At 39.7% G+C, this 16988-nt stretch overlaps 1 protein-coding gene across 1 annotated transcript in view; it reads left to right on the forward strand.

Moving 5' to 3' along the window:
* Positions 1–8986, forward strand: part of HERC2 (HECT and RLD domain containing E3 ubiquitin protein ligase 2) — a 110697-nt gene extending 101711 nt beyond the window's left edge. The window contains exons 87-93 of the mRNA XM_088145006.1: positions 1628–1769; positions 2514–2708; positions 2821–2933; positions 4072–4262; positions 4751–4856; positions 6951–7163; positions 8401–8986. Of these exons, the coding sequence (XP_088001132.1) occupies positions 1628–1769; positions 2514–2708; positions 2821–2933; positions 4072–4262; positions 4751–4856; positions 6951–7163; positions 8401–8673 (1233 nt within the window). The 3' untranslated portion in view covers positions 8674–8986. The remainder of the gene's footprint in view (positions 1–1627; positions 1770–2513; positions 2709–2820; positions 2934–4071; positions 4263–4750; positions 4857–6950; positions 7164–8400) is intronic.
* Positions 8987–16988: the final 8002 nt, after the last annotated feature.

Below are 16988 nucleotides of genomic sequence, written 5' to 3' on the forward strand. Positions count from 1 at the left end.
AGCCACCACTTTCTCAACCACCTTCCCCAAAAAGGGGAGGTGGGAGACTGGACGAAAATTGTCCAGTACGGTGGGATCCAGGGAGGGTTTCTTGAGGGGGTGCACCAACGCCTCCTTGAAGGCAGCCGGAAACACCCCCTCCTGCAAGGATGTAGTAACCATCACCTAGATCCAACCACATGTCACCTCCTGAGCTGCTTTCACCAGCCAGGAGGGGCATGGGTCAAGATGGCAAGTGGTGGCCTTCACAGTCCCCAGGACCCTGTCCACTTCCTCAGGAGCAACAGGATTAAACTGTTCCCAGATAACTGAGTAAGAACGGTCCCCCGGTATCTCCCCAGACCCTGCCCCATGCTCGGAGTCTAACTTGGAATAAATCCGAGCGACTTTGTCCTGCAGATGCCCTGAAAATTCCTCTGCACGGCCCTGCAAATGAACCCCCACATCCCCCTTGCCAAGGAGGGACCTAGTGATCCTAAGCAGGACCGCCGGGCAGCATTCTGCGGACACAATAAGGGTGGAAAAGTATTGACGCTTTGCCCCCCTTATTGCCACAATGTAGGCCTTAACAGCGGCTCTAACCTGTGTTTGGTCGGATTCAGTCTTTGTCTTTCTCCAGCGGCGCTCTAGACGTCTCTTAACCCTCTTCAGCACCCTCAACTCCTCTGTAAACCACATGGAGTGTCGGGGCCGATGTGGCAAGAGAGGTCGCATAGGCGCGATCCTGTCCAAGGCCCCAGCTGCCTCCCTATTCCAGGCAGCAGCCAAGGCCTCCGCTGGATCGTGCAGCAGGTCCACGGGAATATCCCCCAGCTCCCTCTGAAACCCTGACGGGTCCATCAGGCACCGGGGGTGGACCAATCGTATGGGTCCTGCCTCCCTGCGGAGGGGGGTGGCATAGGAGAAACTCAGAGTCATCAGGATGTGATTTATGCTAACTCAGATCATTAAGACTGTACTAAGACACTCTGAAGTCTTTGTTGCCTGTGTCAGAATCTGGACAAGGCTCAAATCACAAAAACATAATGCTTCTCTACACAGAACATCTCACATTGTTGTTATTGTTTTACTCGTCTTTACTTCTATAACTTGATGTTGTTCAGAAAGCCTTCAGGCATCATTAAAGTTCAGGAAATAGGCATCACATGTGGTCACTTCATGGAAGGAAGTGGTTATCATAAAAATGGCAATGACGTGAACACATCTAATGTCAGGCCTTAGGCCAGATGTATGTTTTCAAGAGAAATGTCTTCAGAGGCTGAATATTGTATATTGAATACTGTTTATTGTTTTATTTCATTGAGCAAAACATACGAAAGACATTACATGTGTGTTTTGGAATAATAGAAAGTATATTACTGTATCTCTTTAAAGGAAAATCAGTGTTAAGAGTAGGAGGGATTAAGTAAAAAACAAATTCAGAATTGTGTCCCTGTTTAACTTTCAAGTACCTCATCTTTTTCTCTGACATTCATCCAGTTTTGTGTATGTACTTCAAAAACAGCTGCTGAAATGTATTACCAGGACTGTTCATTTGAGTATGTGTTTTTGCATTAGTAAAATGCTCTAAGCTTTTAAGTTTGCTACAGTTAGATTCTAATTAGGGTTGCTTATGTTTTGTGATCAGGTAAAGCGATCTAGAAGCAAAGGAGGATTAGCTGGTCCTGATGGCACAAAATCTGTATTTGGACAGATGTGTGCCAAAATGAGTTCATTCAGTCCAGATAGTCTTCTCCTACCTCATCGTGTTTGGAAAGTCAAGTTTGTTGGTAGGATTTCTTTTCACTTAATCTAAGTTTACAGTACTTTCCCTTTTCCCTTACATAATATATATTACAATAAGTATTAAAAAGAAGAAATGTCAGCCATAATTTTTCCTTAGTATTAAATGTTGTCAACTTGTTCTCAACCCAAATTGACTGCACTCTTGTCATTCTCAATCAAAAAGGTACCTTGGCTAAAAAAATACTTAAAGAAATTTCTGTTACATGTTGCTTGCTGGATATTTTTTTCCTTGGTATTTCTTTTACTTATACAAGTAAATAAATGTTTATGAAATTTAGAATAAATATATAGAACCTTAAGAGGGACTAAGGCAGTGTTGTCCAAACTTGGCCACTTTAAGATGAGTGGACTTCAACTCCCAGAATTTCCCAGCCAGCATGGCTGGCTGGGGAATTCTGGGAGTTGAAGTTCACTCATCTTAAAGTGGCCAAGTTTGGACAACACTGGACTAAGGGAAGATGTGTTGTTTTTGATGGACCATATTGAGGGCACTAATTGGCTGTTCCTGTAGTGTCTGAATGCACATTTACAGATCAAGCATGTTTTTAAAGACCAATACATGTTTTGAAATGTGTGTCCTATTATGCCTGGGATTAACTGAATGCAAAATGAGGGCATTCAACAAGTATTCCTTTTCTTTGCATCTAATGTTTATTACAAAAATGGCAGTAAGTAGCTTTAAACTACTAATACAGCAGTTCCACAAAGTAATTTTTTCTTTCTCTTAGGTGAGTCTGTGGATGACTGTGGTGGGGGCTACAGTGAATCAATAGCAGAAATGTGTGAAGAACTTCAGAATGGACTGACCCCACTTCTGATTGTGACTCCTAATGGAAGGGATGAATCAGGAGCAAACAGAGACTGCTTTCTCCTAAATCCTGCAGCAAAGTCTTTGTTGCACATGAACATGTTTCGTTTCCTAGGTAAATTGTGCTGCAGCATTACTTAAAATTTGGGTGAAGCTTTGATCATGCAATATGTGTATATTCTAAATTTGTTTTTTACTCCCCCCCCCCCGTTTTTTTAATTACCTAGGAGTTATGTTGGGGATAGCTATTCGGACTGGGAGTCCCCTGAGTCTTAATCTGGCAGAACCTGTATGGAAACAACTGGCAGGAATGAATTTAACAATTGCTGATCTCAGTGAGGCAAGAAAAAGCTTATGTTCATCTATATAATATTGTTAGTGTAAGATTTTGTCTGGTTATGGTCACATCCTACTACTGCTAGAAGGCTATGCTTTTTGTATGACATACACGTTTTGTATTTGGCAGGGTAAAATGTTGCATTCCATCTGTGGTGAGGGATGAGATGAGAAAACAAAAGAAAGGAAGCATTTGTATGTGAGAGTCAAAGGCACACTCTTTTCTTAAAGCAAATGGGCAATGTCTGCTTAATTGATAATAATACAACCCTAAGCTTGTTTAGTGGAAAATATACTTTCAAATTTTAGGGAAGTAAATGGGCTGTAAGTATGTCCACCCAGGGAGAAAATAATGATCCAGCCTATATCTGGATCGTAGGAGGAGATTAAAGCCTCTCCCCCATCACCTAAGGCAGGTGATTGATGTTAGGAATATTGGAAGAGTCATACTTGAATTTCTCTCCCAAGAATACAGGTGTATCTCTGTGTGTGCATCTCTGTGTCTGAGAAAAACAGAGAGAGGAATATGGAATGCTTGTGTGTCGTGGCTCCCACCCTCCAGTCTCACACATTTGTACAGTTCTTGGAGGGCTGGTTCCAAAACATTGCCAGCCCTGCTGTAATTAAGTATAGTCTTAGTGGTTTGTTTGTCTGTTTATTTATTTCCACCCTACCTCGGGGCTCCAGAGAACCCTTAATCAACCTGATTTGGATAGTCAAAATCAAGTATTTCTGCTAATGGTTCTGGTATTAGTATCTTTCTGCATTAGTGGACAGACAAACTGATATTGTATGGAAAATACTTAATTTGGGAAATGTTCAGCTTGCTACTCCCTTTCCTCAAGTATATTGATTCTCCTGTTTACCACACTTTCCAAAAATTATATGATAGCTTCCCCAGGCTTGAAAATGGGTTTTGAGGTATTTATATTATTCTTCCATAGCTCATTGACATTCCCCGTTCTAATTGTTCCTCTCTAAGAGTTTAGAATCAAGTGGATCTCCAGTTAGTATCTCCAACCTTAAGCATGTGTTTTTATTTGCTTGCAGGATCATAATGTGAATTAATGAATTAGCCATATAATTTACTGATAAACATTCTGTGGAAAAGGCTTCACTTGGTTCTGTTTTATATTTGAAAGGTTGATAAAGATTTTATTCCTGGACTTATGTACATCCGAGACAACGAAGCTACCTCAGAAGAATTTGAAGCCATGAGCTTGCCATTTACTGTGCCAAATGCCAGTGGCCAAGATATTCAACTCAGTTCCAAATATACCCATATTACGCTGGATAATCGAGCAGAATATGTGAGACTTGCAATAAACTACAGGTTTGTGAAATAGTCAAATTTATGATAAAATCTTTGTGATAAGCGGCCCTGTAACTAGTCCACTGTTGAATCTGTGCAGTAATATCTGTGGGCGTTGAGATGAAATCAAGCAAAGAGAGCATAGAGTGTGACACAGAAAATGACAGAATGATCATGGTTAGGAGTTCAATTCAGTTTATCTGAAAGAACTGAAAAACTCAGTACTACTTTGTATTGTCTTCAGTATCAGTGATCTTGTGTTCATTCATCTATTTATTATAAGGACTTTCTTCAGGCTTTGTAAGCAAATTCTAGAAGATATACAGATATCTTTGCATATAAGCACTGAGGAAGTTACCTAGTCGGATAATGAAATGTCTGCAAGAAAATAACCAAGCTCAGAGAACTCCAAGGACTCCACAATACAAATATCTCTTGCTGTCTACCCATATGATTGTGAAGTAATTATATTCCTCTTACTGACAAATATACGGGGGTTTTTTTGGCAGATTACATGAATTTGATGAACAAGTTGCTGCTGTTCGAGAAGGGATGGCCCGGGTTGTCCCTGTTCCTCTTCTTTCACTTTTCACAGGATATGAACTGGAAACAATGGTGTGTATATACAGTTGTTGTTGTCCAACTTAATAAAAATCAGAATATATATTTGTACTTAAAAGGTTTATAACTATTTATAATAGAAACATTATAGTAGGTGATGCCTCATTACTTGCGAAAGGTTAGGTTTAGCTAGTTACATAACTGAACAATGCAAAAGAAGTAAGGCAGCTGCTTTGTGCTTTAAAAATATTTAAATTGTAAATTTACAATTTGAACTGATATGGGAAACCACGTTCAGCTACTTCTGTATAATAGGAAGATATGTGAAAAATTACCATTGAGAGTGATAAGGAATACTTTATTTTCTTTGTTTTCTGTCCAGATGTTGATGGAAGATAGATATGCTGATATTTTATTAATAGCAACAATGACTTATCCCCACCTTAAATAGTTCTGATCAAGTTAAAAAAAATCTTGGGGTAATCAGTGGATCTTTTGTATAGGAAGACTGTAAAGACTCTATTCAGTCTAAGCTCTGGGGCTCAGGCAATTTTATTTTAGATCTCTAATGGATAGATCTTAGACTCAAGTAAAAACACTTAGATGAAGTAGATTTTGCAGTCATAAAATCAGCCCACCTCACTTCTAGTTGTCCTAGAACCTGTAGAGCCAGGTCCCTCCTTTGCAGCACCTATGTGAACCTTAAAGATAGCTTTCTTTGTTTGATAACAGTGAATTTACTGGCAGAGAAAATTAAGAAATTGCTAGAAATAACAGCAACAAAACATTGTTAATGTTTCCCAGTTACTGGCCCTTAAAGTGAAAATTAACACCCAAGGATCAAGAAGAATTCAAAGATTTTTTAGGCTAGGTCAGTGTTCTGTAACTTGGATGTCCTCCAGATGTGCAGACTTAAATTTCCAGAATTCTAAGTAGTGGCTTTGCCTGCTGAGAATTCTGGAAATTGGAGTTAACACAATGTGATGCCCGCATTGGGAAAGACGGTTCAATATCTTCCTAGAACACTTCATGCTCTGATCTTTAAGTTCTGATGGTATCAGACTTACTGGGCCTAATGTCTGTTGCCGCCTTAGAAAGCAGAAGACTCAAGATCTTTTTTGTTTTCTGCAGATACACGACCTGCATATGGGCACACCCAGTTATTTGACATACATACTGGTGGCCACGTATCTATGTGCTTAATCTGATTATTGTGGCAGATTCATTTGTACCTACCACATACTAAAATGACCCTATCATAGTTGAGAGCTTCTCACCTAGCTCTGTTGTTTTTGGAATAGATTCCAATCAATTCTACTATGAATCAGATCGCTTAATGTTAAAAAAAGCACTAAATGTACTTCATGAGCCCCTGTAAAATTGCTTCAAACAAATAAATATATCTTGCCCATTATTTTGATTATGTAGAGGTTTATATTGTTTATGTCGTGGATCTTTTAGTTTAGAGGCTTCTTATTTTATTTTACGATGCTATAAGTTTTTGTAATGTTTTTGTATCAGTAGTTTTATTCTTTGTACTGCACTTAGTTATAGGAGCATAATAAATAAAACTACTACTACAACAACTATGAGTTAAATAATTCTTGAAATGAAATTATGCCCCTCCCCTCCCCATATTTCCTTTGATTCTGCTCCCATATAAACACCAGGGTGTAGATTCACAGTTATTTCATTATATCTGCTGTGTGTATTCACATTCTTTTGTCTGTCTGTCTCTCGCACATGAAAGAGTGAGAGATATGACTTTTATTATTTTTTTTAACCAGCTGTCTTTTAGTTGCCTTTTCTCCTGTTGTTTTCTTGCGCAGAATTATTTTGGGTTTTGGTGGCTAAGTTATGATGGTTTTTCCATCCTCTGGTCAAATGATTCCCTGCCCATTTTGAAACATTGGATCTGAATTTTTGTAGCTATTGAGAGAGAATTAATACTCACATGAGGGAACAAAGCGAGAGGACATTAGCATCTCTGGTTTAATATGTAAAGAACATCATATATCAAAGTGTACCTGAGCACTCAGGAATCTCTAATAGTAGCATTTTTAAAATACACTCCTACTAAGGACTATTTTTCAAGCTATCATGAGAATAAAAGCTAAACTAAGATTGTTTCCATTTTTCCCCCTTCAGGTGTGTGGGAGTCCAGATATCCCTCTCCACCTTTTGAAATCTGTGGCTACTTACAAAGGGATTGAGCCCAGTGCTTCTCTCATTCAGTGGTTCTGGGAAGTGATGGAATCCTTCTCCAACACAGAACGATCTCTGTTTTTGCGCTTCGTATGGGGCAGGACCAGGCTTCCCAGAACAATTGCAGATTTCAGAGGCAGGGACTTTGTCATTCAGGTAAGATTTGGAGAGTTCAGGAGACCAAAGTCCACCTATCTCATGCAGTGTAGGAAACGTTTATGTATGTATGGACTATTCAAAGAAAACAGGAAGCTCACAACTAAATGCTTGTTGTTAGGAGTTTCTCTGACTATTTCCATTTCTTGATTTTTCTTGCCATGATTTCTCCTTCACCTATGTTGTTTTTTGGATGCAACCAAAATGGTTCCAAAAGTAGTATACAGTGTATTATTTGTGAAGATTTTTCTTGATCCCATGATTATTCTGCTGAATAGTGAGGTACTTCCAATAAGAAATAGTTGCCTCTTTTCAGGTAGATTAAAAAACCCTTAATGATGGTATTTTTATTTTAATGTTAATGACTTAAATCAGCCTATAACAAATTGTGAGATAGGTTGGGTAAGAAAAGACTTAATATTCCTCAGCAAGAAACTTGTATAAAATGTGCTGTGGATTTTTAAGGAAGACAGTAACACTTTGATTTTACAGACACCCATTCAGCAGACTTCAGATGCAACAAACAAAATTTTAGTTCAGGCTTCACTCCCAAATAACAGACAAGGTTCTTTGTTTCCAAAGAAGTCCTGACAATTGAAGTAATGAGCATAATTAGCGTCATTTATGTCATTTGTGTAATTAGGTAAATGGGCATAAATTGCTACAAATTGTATTAGTTACTTCAATTATGCAATTTGAATTTAATGATATTTGGCTTTGACATCTCTTCCCCACAATTCATGCATAAAATTGAGTTTTACTGTAAAACACATTGGTGACGTTCCAGGGGCACAAGTTTCTTCTTCCAGCACTAACCGTAACAACCCAATGGTCAGTCCAAGAGAGCTACCAGTATGTAATTGGTTGCAACAAGCACTAGCACAAATGTACAAAAAACTTAACTAAAGCTTGCATGGCTGCCGGCACAGTGGAACATCTACCTATCTCCCTTGCACAATGTTTCTTCCATTAGACTACTATTACATGTATAGCAACTTCAGATACAACTTCAAAATTAGTTGCTATTTGACTTGGAAGAAAGCAAAAGAAGGTGACAGATATCTTCCCCGACCCTTTCCTAGGACCAGGACCCTGACCCTCTTACCTGGAGATAAGCCTTCTTGGAGCCACACATTTTTTTTCAATAAGCATGGATAGGTGACTACTTTGAATTTTATAATACATTGTGCTGTACAAATGGCATTCAGTAAAATTGTTATTTTTTTTTCCCTCACAGGTTCTGGATAAATACAATCCTCCAGACCATTTCCTTCCTGAGTCGTACACATGTTTTTTTCTGCTGAAGCTTCCTAGGTATTCTTGCAAACAGGTGCTAGAAGAAAAACTTAAGTATGCCATCCATTTCTGTAAATCTATAGACACAGACGACTATGCTCGGATAGCATTGACAGGAGAGCCAACTGCTGATGATAGCACTGATGATTCTGACAATGAAGATGCTGACTCCTTTGCTTCTGATTCCACACAAGACTATTTAACTGGCCACTGAGAAGGGAGGCCTCTTGTTAGAGACAATGCTACAGCCCCTGAACAAAGTGCCACAAAGTAGCGTTTATGCAACCAGTCATTTCAAGATCACAGTCCAAAGGCGTGCAACTAGAGAGCTACTAATCATTACTAAACAAGGAGTTTGTGCTACTCATTGTAGGAATAATGGCAGATAATGGAAATAACTTTCTCTAGCATAAGTGGGTGCCGTACATGGGCATTGAACTTCTGTTTTGATGGCTGGAGATTCCCTTCACCCCCTTTATGCTGCACTGCAGATAGAACTTGGTGTTTACTGATGTGTTGTAAATGTTTATAAAACATTGGTAGTGTGGAATTTAAAAAACTGAAATATTTTAAATTGTCAGTGCAATAGATTTTTTTTTCAAATTAAGTGTTGTGTTATTTGCATCTTCTTGATTGTATATTGGAACTACTGTGCAATTACTGAATAGTATTATAAATATTTCAATTAACTTTAATAGTTGTTTTGGTTATTAAAAACTTTTTTGAACACTCAGTTATCAGTATTCATTATATTCTAGCCAACTAGCTGGCTGACTAACTAGCCAACATCTCATTAAGCTTACCATCTTCCAATGTCATCTCCTGTCCTCCCTCCTCCTCTCTCAGTAACAGGACTGCTTAATGTGAGATACAAAATCTAATTGTGCCACGACTATGCCAAATTATCATTTCTCTCTAAATAAAATAGCCATCACTACCCACTAACAGCTTAATAGGACTTTTCATGGTGAGAAATCTTCCCAATGACTTCCAACTTCTTAAACATCATTGTAGCTGCAGTAAAGAAGTGATGTTGCTCTGCTAAAATTTCAAGGCTTAGATAGTCCAAAGTTTATATCTGAATTACTTTTAAAAAGAAAAAAAGTCACCTTTGAGTGAAGTTTGATTCCTGGTGGCTTCTGTGGACACACCTGTGCAGTTTTCTTGGCATGCTACAGAACTGATTTGCCATTGCTTTGTTCCTGGGTATATTTTTAACTTCCTAAATTGCCAGAGCCCTGGATTTCTCATAATGCCAGGCCTGATGCTACTTAGCTTTTAAACTTGGGGTTTTAGCTATGAATCAGGAAATTTCCCACCTTATTCCCACCTACGGTTGCAGCAGCTGTTTTTATGCATCTAAATAATTTGCCATTCTTATTCCTAAGGCAGCCTCCTTTAAGAACATTTATACTTCCAAATTCATCCTAACAATACTTCACCAAGACTTTTTGAGATGAGTAAGATCTGATCTTATATATATTCAATCTGCCACATCATGGTCACATGGCAAAATCACTGCTTCATCTTTATTTTTCTCTCACTTTCTGTCCCACCCATCCCATTTCAAAATATTCCTGGAAGAGCCTCTGTTTCTGATATTCTTAGAACCTCCAAACATATATTTTGTTTCTTAATTATCATTTTCAGAAATCATTCCTTTTCATTTTAAATTTCTGGTTATTCTGATGAAGTGAACAACTGTTTCATTTAGTTAGTAGCATATTTTTCTAATTCTGAAACCGCCAACAAAAATTTAGATCAGGTCCCTGAATAAGTAACATATGTTAAATGATTTTGAAAAAGTACTTTAAAATGCAATGTATATTCAGTCGTCTTAAGGGATTGACATGAATTCTGGGTACACACATAGATACTGCCTAACACAGTTTGACAGTTTTCTGTCAGTCATGATTATATATTTTATCTATTATACTTTGAAAGAAACTTAGTCTTGGGTCAGTTAGAACTCAGCATACAGTAGCTGGAAAATGAAAATCACCCCTTGATTGTTTTTAGTAGTAGAATTTGCTTAATCTCAGGGCAATTCTTTATTATGTTCCAAAATGTTAAGCCAGAAGTTAGGTCCATTGACAAATTTCTGCCTTAATAATACTTTCCTTGTTTTGCTCTGGCACTTGACATTTGGTTTCCTAAAAGCTCCTTTAAACCTTGCTAATCTCTGCCTATTCCTTGACTTGTCTTTCTATAGGATTATTTTACAAAACTAGGTCCAGTTTTTTCAAAACTAATTGAGCCCCTACAATAAAGTTTTCATTAACAATCTTAGATTATCACATTGTGTTTCGTATTTTTCTATTTCACTAAGCAGTGTGAGACCTCAGTGTTCATTGAAAGGGCAAATTCCTTTGGCTTTGCTATTGCATTAACTTTTTTAAAAACAATGCCGGCTCAGTTTCTGACTTGCAAAGAAACTCCCTTTCTCTTACATTTTGATCAAAAGTCACATGGCAACGGATTTTTTATATAACCGATCATACAGAATTGAAAATTTGGTACTAGCACGCCAAATGAGATGTTGTAACTGGAATCAGTATAGTTGCTTTTGTCTGTCTTGCATTGCCAATCATTTTAATGGGATGAGCTTTGAATGAAAAATCACATGCTTTACTCCACAGAAGCATGGATAAAATAATGTGAAGATAAAATTTCATGACCCTTTATATAAAGCACTTAACAAGTTTCTACTCACAGTCCTGTAAGAGAAGTCCATTGTAGGAATTCTATTTAGATTAATGATTAGAAACTAGATCATGCAGCCATTCTATTGGTTACCATGATGTCTGGATCAAGCTATGGCCAGAAATGTGTTTAGAATTCAGACAGCTGTTTTATGACTTGACTTCCCTGCTATTCCAGGTAGCTAATTACATGGCTTGTGAGTTTGAGGATGTAGGTTTGAGCTTCATTTGGAGACTGTCCCTGAAGACTCTAAATGCTTCAGGTTGAATGTATTGTTACTCCCCACAGAAGGGCAAAAGAACAGATCTTACCAAGGTACAGTCTTACAAATGTGTGAATTTCTTTTTGTGTCTGAGGGCAACTAATTCGTACATATTAGCTCACTGGTGAAAATGCTAGCCTCAGGTGATATGAAGAAACAGGTCTGAAACCTTGGAAAATTTTATATGTCTTTCTTTCTCTGTATCCTGCTTAAACATTAACAATGATTCAGTTACAAATGCTATATTGCTTTACTAGGATACTACTACCTGCTGCCTGTCAGGTGTTTTGAACTACTGCTTGCTGAATGTGGCTATACTTTTGGTTAAAATCTGATGTCCAGCTAGGGGGCTAACCACATTGTTTGATTTGGAAATTGGAGTGTAGATTCAGGTTGAGCATAGTTCAATTCAGGTTTTTCTCTTTTCAGGGGGCTTTTTTTTTTTTTTGGACACAACATATAGATAGTCCTCAAGATGACTTTGTCACCCTGGAAGTGTTAACTTTAGATTAAAAAAAAAAGATAATGCAGAAATCTGGTATGCAGATAACAGAGAGGGATCAGAAACACAATGTCACTATTGTCAAGGATATGCTTGAAATAGAAAATGTATTTTGCTTCTAATTAAGAACAAAACAGCTTTACCAGGAATATTCCACTGGAATATTCTGAGATGACTGCATCAACAGAACAGAATTTAAACAGCTCAAGTGTTCCATATTTGGAACAAAATTTGAAGTATTGCCATGGGAGAAACTGGAAGTCAAAAAAGCCTCCATTGTTTTTCACCCCAGGATCCCAAGAATAGCTAGAGTGGCTGTCTATGCTTAATGCTACCAACCAACTTTCAGAAAAATTGGCCAAAGAGATTATGTTTAAAACTTTTGGAAACTCCCATCATAAAAACTGTATGGAAATGATTTCTTTCCTTCTATTCTGGCACTCAGATGTTCTTCTTTTTCCTTTAAAGTATTCTAATCGAAAGGAATGCAAAGAGAAACTAGACTTTGTGTTCTTTTTAAAAGAACATACTAATCTCTCCCACATTACTTTCAAATCAATTACTTCCTCCAGGGCAAGCTGCCTGAAAGTCACACAGCTGGAAAGAAAAAAGAAAAAAACAGTTAATTCATTAATTCAAATGAACTTCTTTCAAAATGTTTTAAAGTAAGCCACTTAATAAACATTGCCTTAGTTGCCTAATGTTTTGCTGAAGACATCATGTCTACAGGATTTCCATAAACTATAAATGAAATTCCCCAATCAAAATATGAGATACATTAGTCTGACAAATCCTTGTTGACTCCTGGTTATTCCTGCATTGCTTTCAAGTGCTTAGAGATTACATCATAAAGAAGTCTGCATCACGGTCTAGAATCTTCACGACGTTGATGTTAGATTGGCTTGTTTGCTGGAGCTTCCTCCCCCCCCCCATTTTGAAGATAGGGCAATACAGGCAGTCCTCATTTAGCAACTGCCTCATTTAGTGTTTAGCAACTGTTCACAGTTACAAAGATGTTGAAAAAGTAACTTTGTGACCAGTCTCTGCATTTGCAACCTTTGCATGTCTGTAAAGCAAAGGAAAACTGAAGTAATGTTGTACAATTGTGATGTTTCACTTAGTGACTGCTTTGCTTAACAACCAGGTTGCTGGTCCCAATTGTGGTCTCTAAACAAGGACTAGCTGTATTTGCTCTCCATCCATCCTGCCATTTCATTAGCCTGCAGACTTCTCAAAGGGAATACATGAAGGTTGTGCAGTTCATCAGCTAGCTCCTTTAGTACTGGAGGAACTCTGATGGGATACTGTATATACTTTTTTGTTGTACCAAAATAGAAGGTGAGTAGCTCTGTATTTTCTTTGTACCCAGTTTGTATTTGCCATCTTCACTGAGCAGCTGGTATCCTGATTCTTTTTCCTTTTTATTTTGAACATACAAGATGCCCTTTTAGTTGTTCTTAGTGTTCTTTGCCAATCTTGACTCCCTGTGAGCTTTAACCTTTCTGTCACAATTTCTTCAATTCTGGTATATATATAATCTCCTTTTCTGATAATCTTTTTTCATTTCTTACACTTTTTCATTTTATTAAGCTTTCTGTGCAGCCACAGTGACTTGTTCTGCTGTTCTCTGTTGTTGTTTTTTCCTCTGGAAAGGTTTGTAATTATACTTTCAGTACCTCTCTGGAATGGGGGAAGTGAGGCTGAGAAATATTACATAGGGTCAATTGAGAGTTAGCAGTTGAGATGAGCTGTTGTATTAAAGAAGGGATGCCGTTCGCGAGAATGTCAAAATGGCAGGATGGCGAAGAAAAGGAGAAGAAAACCAGAAAACACAAAGCCCATAGAAAATGTGCACTTCAAGGCTCAGAAGATGTTCCAAGGAGAGATGAGAAAGAGAGATTGTTTTGCAACTGTGGATATGAATAGATAAGATGGGAGTGGAGAAGCTGTAATTAGTCCAGCTGACCAGAAAGCCTCAGAAGTCCCAGGCTGTAATGGTATGTGGGAATGACCTTGGAAGGCAGAGGGAAGAGCCACAGCCAGGGGGATGGTTGGATAAGAGGCAGCTTAGACTGCAGAAGGAATGTGGGTATGGCAAACATCCCAGAAGGGACTCTCCATAGTTTCTTGGGTTGTAAAGGGGATGGGGGAGAAATGTGCTTTCAGACTTGCAAGATTCTGTTAATGTAACCTTACAATAAAGTTGCATTAATTCATCTGGGTGTACTTCCTTTCTGGAGTACCCCGTAAGGCTGATCTAGGACAGAAGAGGAGGGGGGGCGAGGATATCCTGTCATTTTTCCTGCAACACACTCCACATGGGGGCTGCCCTTAAAGTCCATCTTCAAGGGGAGAAGAGAAATAGTAAAGTCATAAAGTGTCAGAATTAAGCTGTAAAACAATAAAATGGTAAAGTATTAATGCAGTAAATCAAGGAGTGAGAACAGGAGAGGTGAAATGAAGAGCTTAATGTTCAGGTGGAGAAAATAATATCTATATACTACTAAAACTCTTGTGTCTGTAAACTTTGGGCAAAACAGTGCGTCATAGGGCAACAATTTTTGAACCAAGGTACCTCAAATGGGCTAACTTACAGAATGTGTCCAAAATCCAGGACCCATTACTCCCGTGGAATTGAAATTTGAGAAATTTGTGGCTCCTTCAGCACTGTTATGCTACTGTGCCACTGTCATTAGCCTAGGTCATGTGATTGTCATGGGTGCATCCCTGACCTCTTTCCTGCCTCCGTCTGTCCCCTGCGCCCAATCAGCTGGTGGCAAAGCCTGAAGGGTGTGTGGCAATTGGCTGCTTTGGAATCGAGGCAGAAATTTGGATCCCCTGCGCCCAATCAGCTGTGGGTGCTGAGGGAAGGATGAGGGAGTGACTTGGATGTCTGCTGGCAAGGTAGGGCTAGCTGGGGGTTGCCAGTGGTCGATGGGTGAGCCCTCTTCCTCAAGGGAGGAGGCCCTTGGGGACATGCCAGAATGGGGAGCAGGGGTGCAGTTTTCCTCATGGTCCATGGCTCCCTTTGTTCCACCTCCCCCCAGCAAAGTGGCAGGCAGTTCCACTGGTCAGCTGAGGAGGAGGAGGAGGGGGCGGCGGTGGTGGAGGCTTCACCAGGGCTTGCCTGAGGGTTGTGAAGGGAGGGCGAATGGTGCAAGCCTATATTCGATGTAGGAAGGAAGGAAGGAATCCCCAATCTCTTTCCTACTTCCATCTAGCCTCTGTGCCCAATTGGCTGGAGGTAAGTCCTGATGGGCGAGTGGCTATTGGCTGCTTTGGAACCAAGGCCAAAATTTGAAATCATTTAATGGTGGTGGGTGTTGAGGGAAGGATGAGGAAATGACTTGGATGCCTGCTGGTGAGGTAGGGCTGGCTGGGGGACTCTGGTGGTCGACAGGTGAGCTCTCTTCCTCCCTTGAGGGAGGGGCCCCTTGGGGACGTACCAGCATGGGGACCAGGGGTGCAGTATTCCTCACAGACTGTGGTTCTTTTTGTTCCACCTCCCCCCAGCAAAGTGGCAGGCAGTTCCATTGATCAGCTGAGGGGGAGGAGGCTTCATAGGGGCACTCCTGAGGGTTGTGAGGGGACGGCAAATGGTACAAGCCTATATTATATGTGGAAATGAGAGAGAGGGAGGGAGGCAGGCAGGCAGGAAGGAATCCCCAATCCCTTTCCCATCTCCATCTGGCCCCTGTGCCCAATTCGCTGGTGGCAAGTCCCAACAGGCTAGTGGAGATTGGCTGCTTTGGAACTGAGGCCAACATCTGAATTTTTTTAACAGCTGTAGGCACTGAGGGAAGGATGAGGGAGTGACTTGAGGTGGCTGGCGAGGTAGGGCTGGCTGGGGGACCCTGGTGGTTGACAGGTGAGCCCTCTTCCTCCCTTGAGAGAGGGGGCCCTTGGGGACGTACCAGCATGGGGACCAGGGGTGCAGTATTCCTCACAGACTGTGGCTCCTTTTGTTCCATTTCCCCCCAGCAAAGTGGCAGGCAGTTCCATTGGTCAGCTGCGGGGGAGGAGGCTTCACAGGGGCACTCCTGAGGGTTGTGAGGGGACGGCAAATGGCACAAGCCTATATTATATGTAGGAAGGAAGGGAGGGAGGGAAAGAAGGAAGATTTCTGATGCTCCCTGCCAGCTTCTCACAAGCAAAGTCAGTGGGGAAGCTGGCAGCAAGTTGCTCACACTCCCACTGCTTTTTTGCCCTTGGTCATTCTTTTTCTCGATTTAAGTAAGGAAATATCTCTGAAATGATGACCCAGCGGGTCACAGGTTGTCTAGTACTGTATAAAGTTCAAGGCTTAAAATGGAAACCTATAGGAAATTATGTTAGTGTAACATAGAAAGGACAACATAAGGACAACATTCCTTAGAAACATAGAAGAAGTTTTAAAACATAAATATTTTAAAACACAAATAAGAAATCACCATGTTGAATATAATGTTTAACTCAGTATATTTTGTATCTAATTGAACAATAAAGCACTTTTTGTAATGAAAGCCTTATGTCTGGTTTCTACCATCCTGTATAAATGAATGGATGGCACTGAACTCTTCTTGTGTCTGTTCCTTTTGAACAAATGATATCCTTTAATAGATGTATTCCTGTCATAAGAATCATCTTGCCTGGTCTCTATTATGCTTACTGAATCCTGTTTGCCTTTCTGTGCTAAGAGCTCAAGCTCATTCTCCGTACTTCCCATACTCTGGAGCATGAATGTATAGACAATGAAGTTTATGGACCTATGTTATATTTGATTTTCACTGATTGGTTTACTGATTCGATTAGTAGGGTTAGAGGTCCTACTACACACTCCTCGCTTCTGAAGGACAAGTTCCTTAATTTCTGAGGCCCTTAATTCAGGTTTCTCCATTTCCATCGTCAACAAGGTATAGTTTCAATCCCTTCTAATTATCTTATTATCCTTAGGCCAAACACATTTTTAGTAGTCCTGGTTAGGTAGATAACTCAGGTCAGAACTCTTATTGCTACTGCTGTATCTGCTGGATGGCCTAGATCCTTTCTTGTGCAAGTGGCCTAGTCTTTTCTTCTGTGTCTG

This window comes from Python bivittatus, unplaced genomic scaffold (assembly GCF_059951505.1).
Source record: "Python bivittatus isolate LINGU-HERP-01145 unplaced genomic scaffold, Pbiv_v1 ctg000350_np1212, whole genome shotgun sequence".
In the NCBI taxonomy this organism is placed as follows: domain Eukaryota; kingdom Metazoa; phylum Chordata; class Lepidosauria; order Squamata; family Pythonidae; genus Python; species Python bivittatus.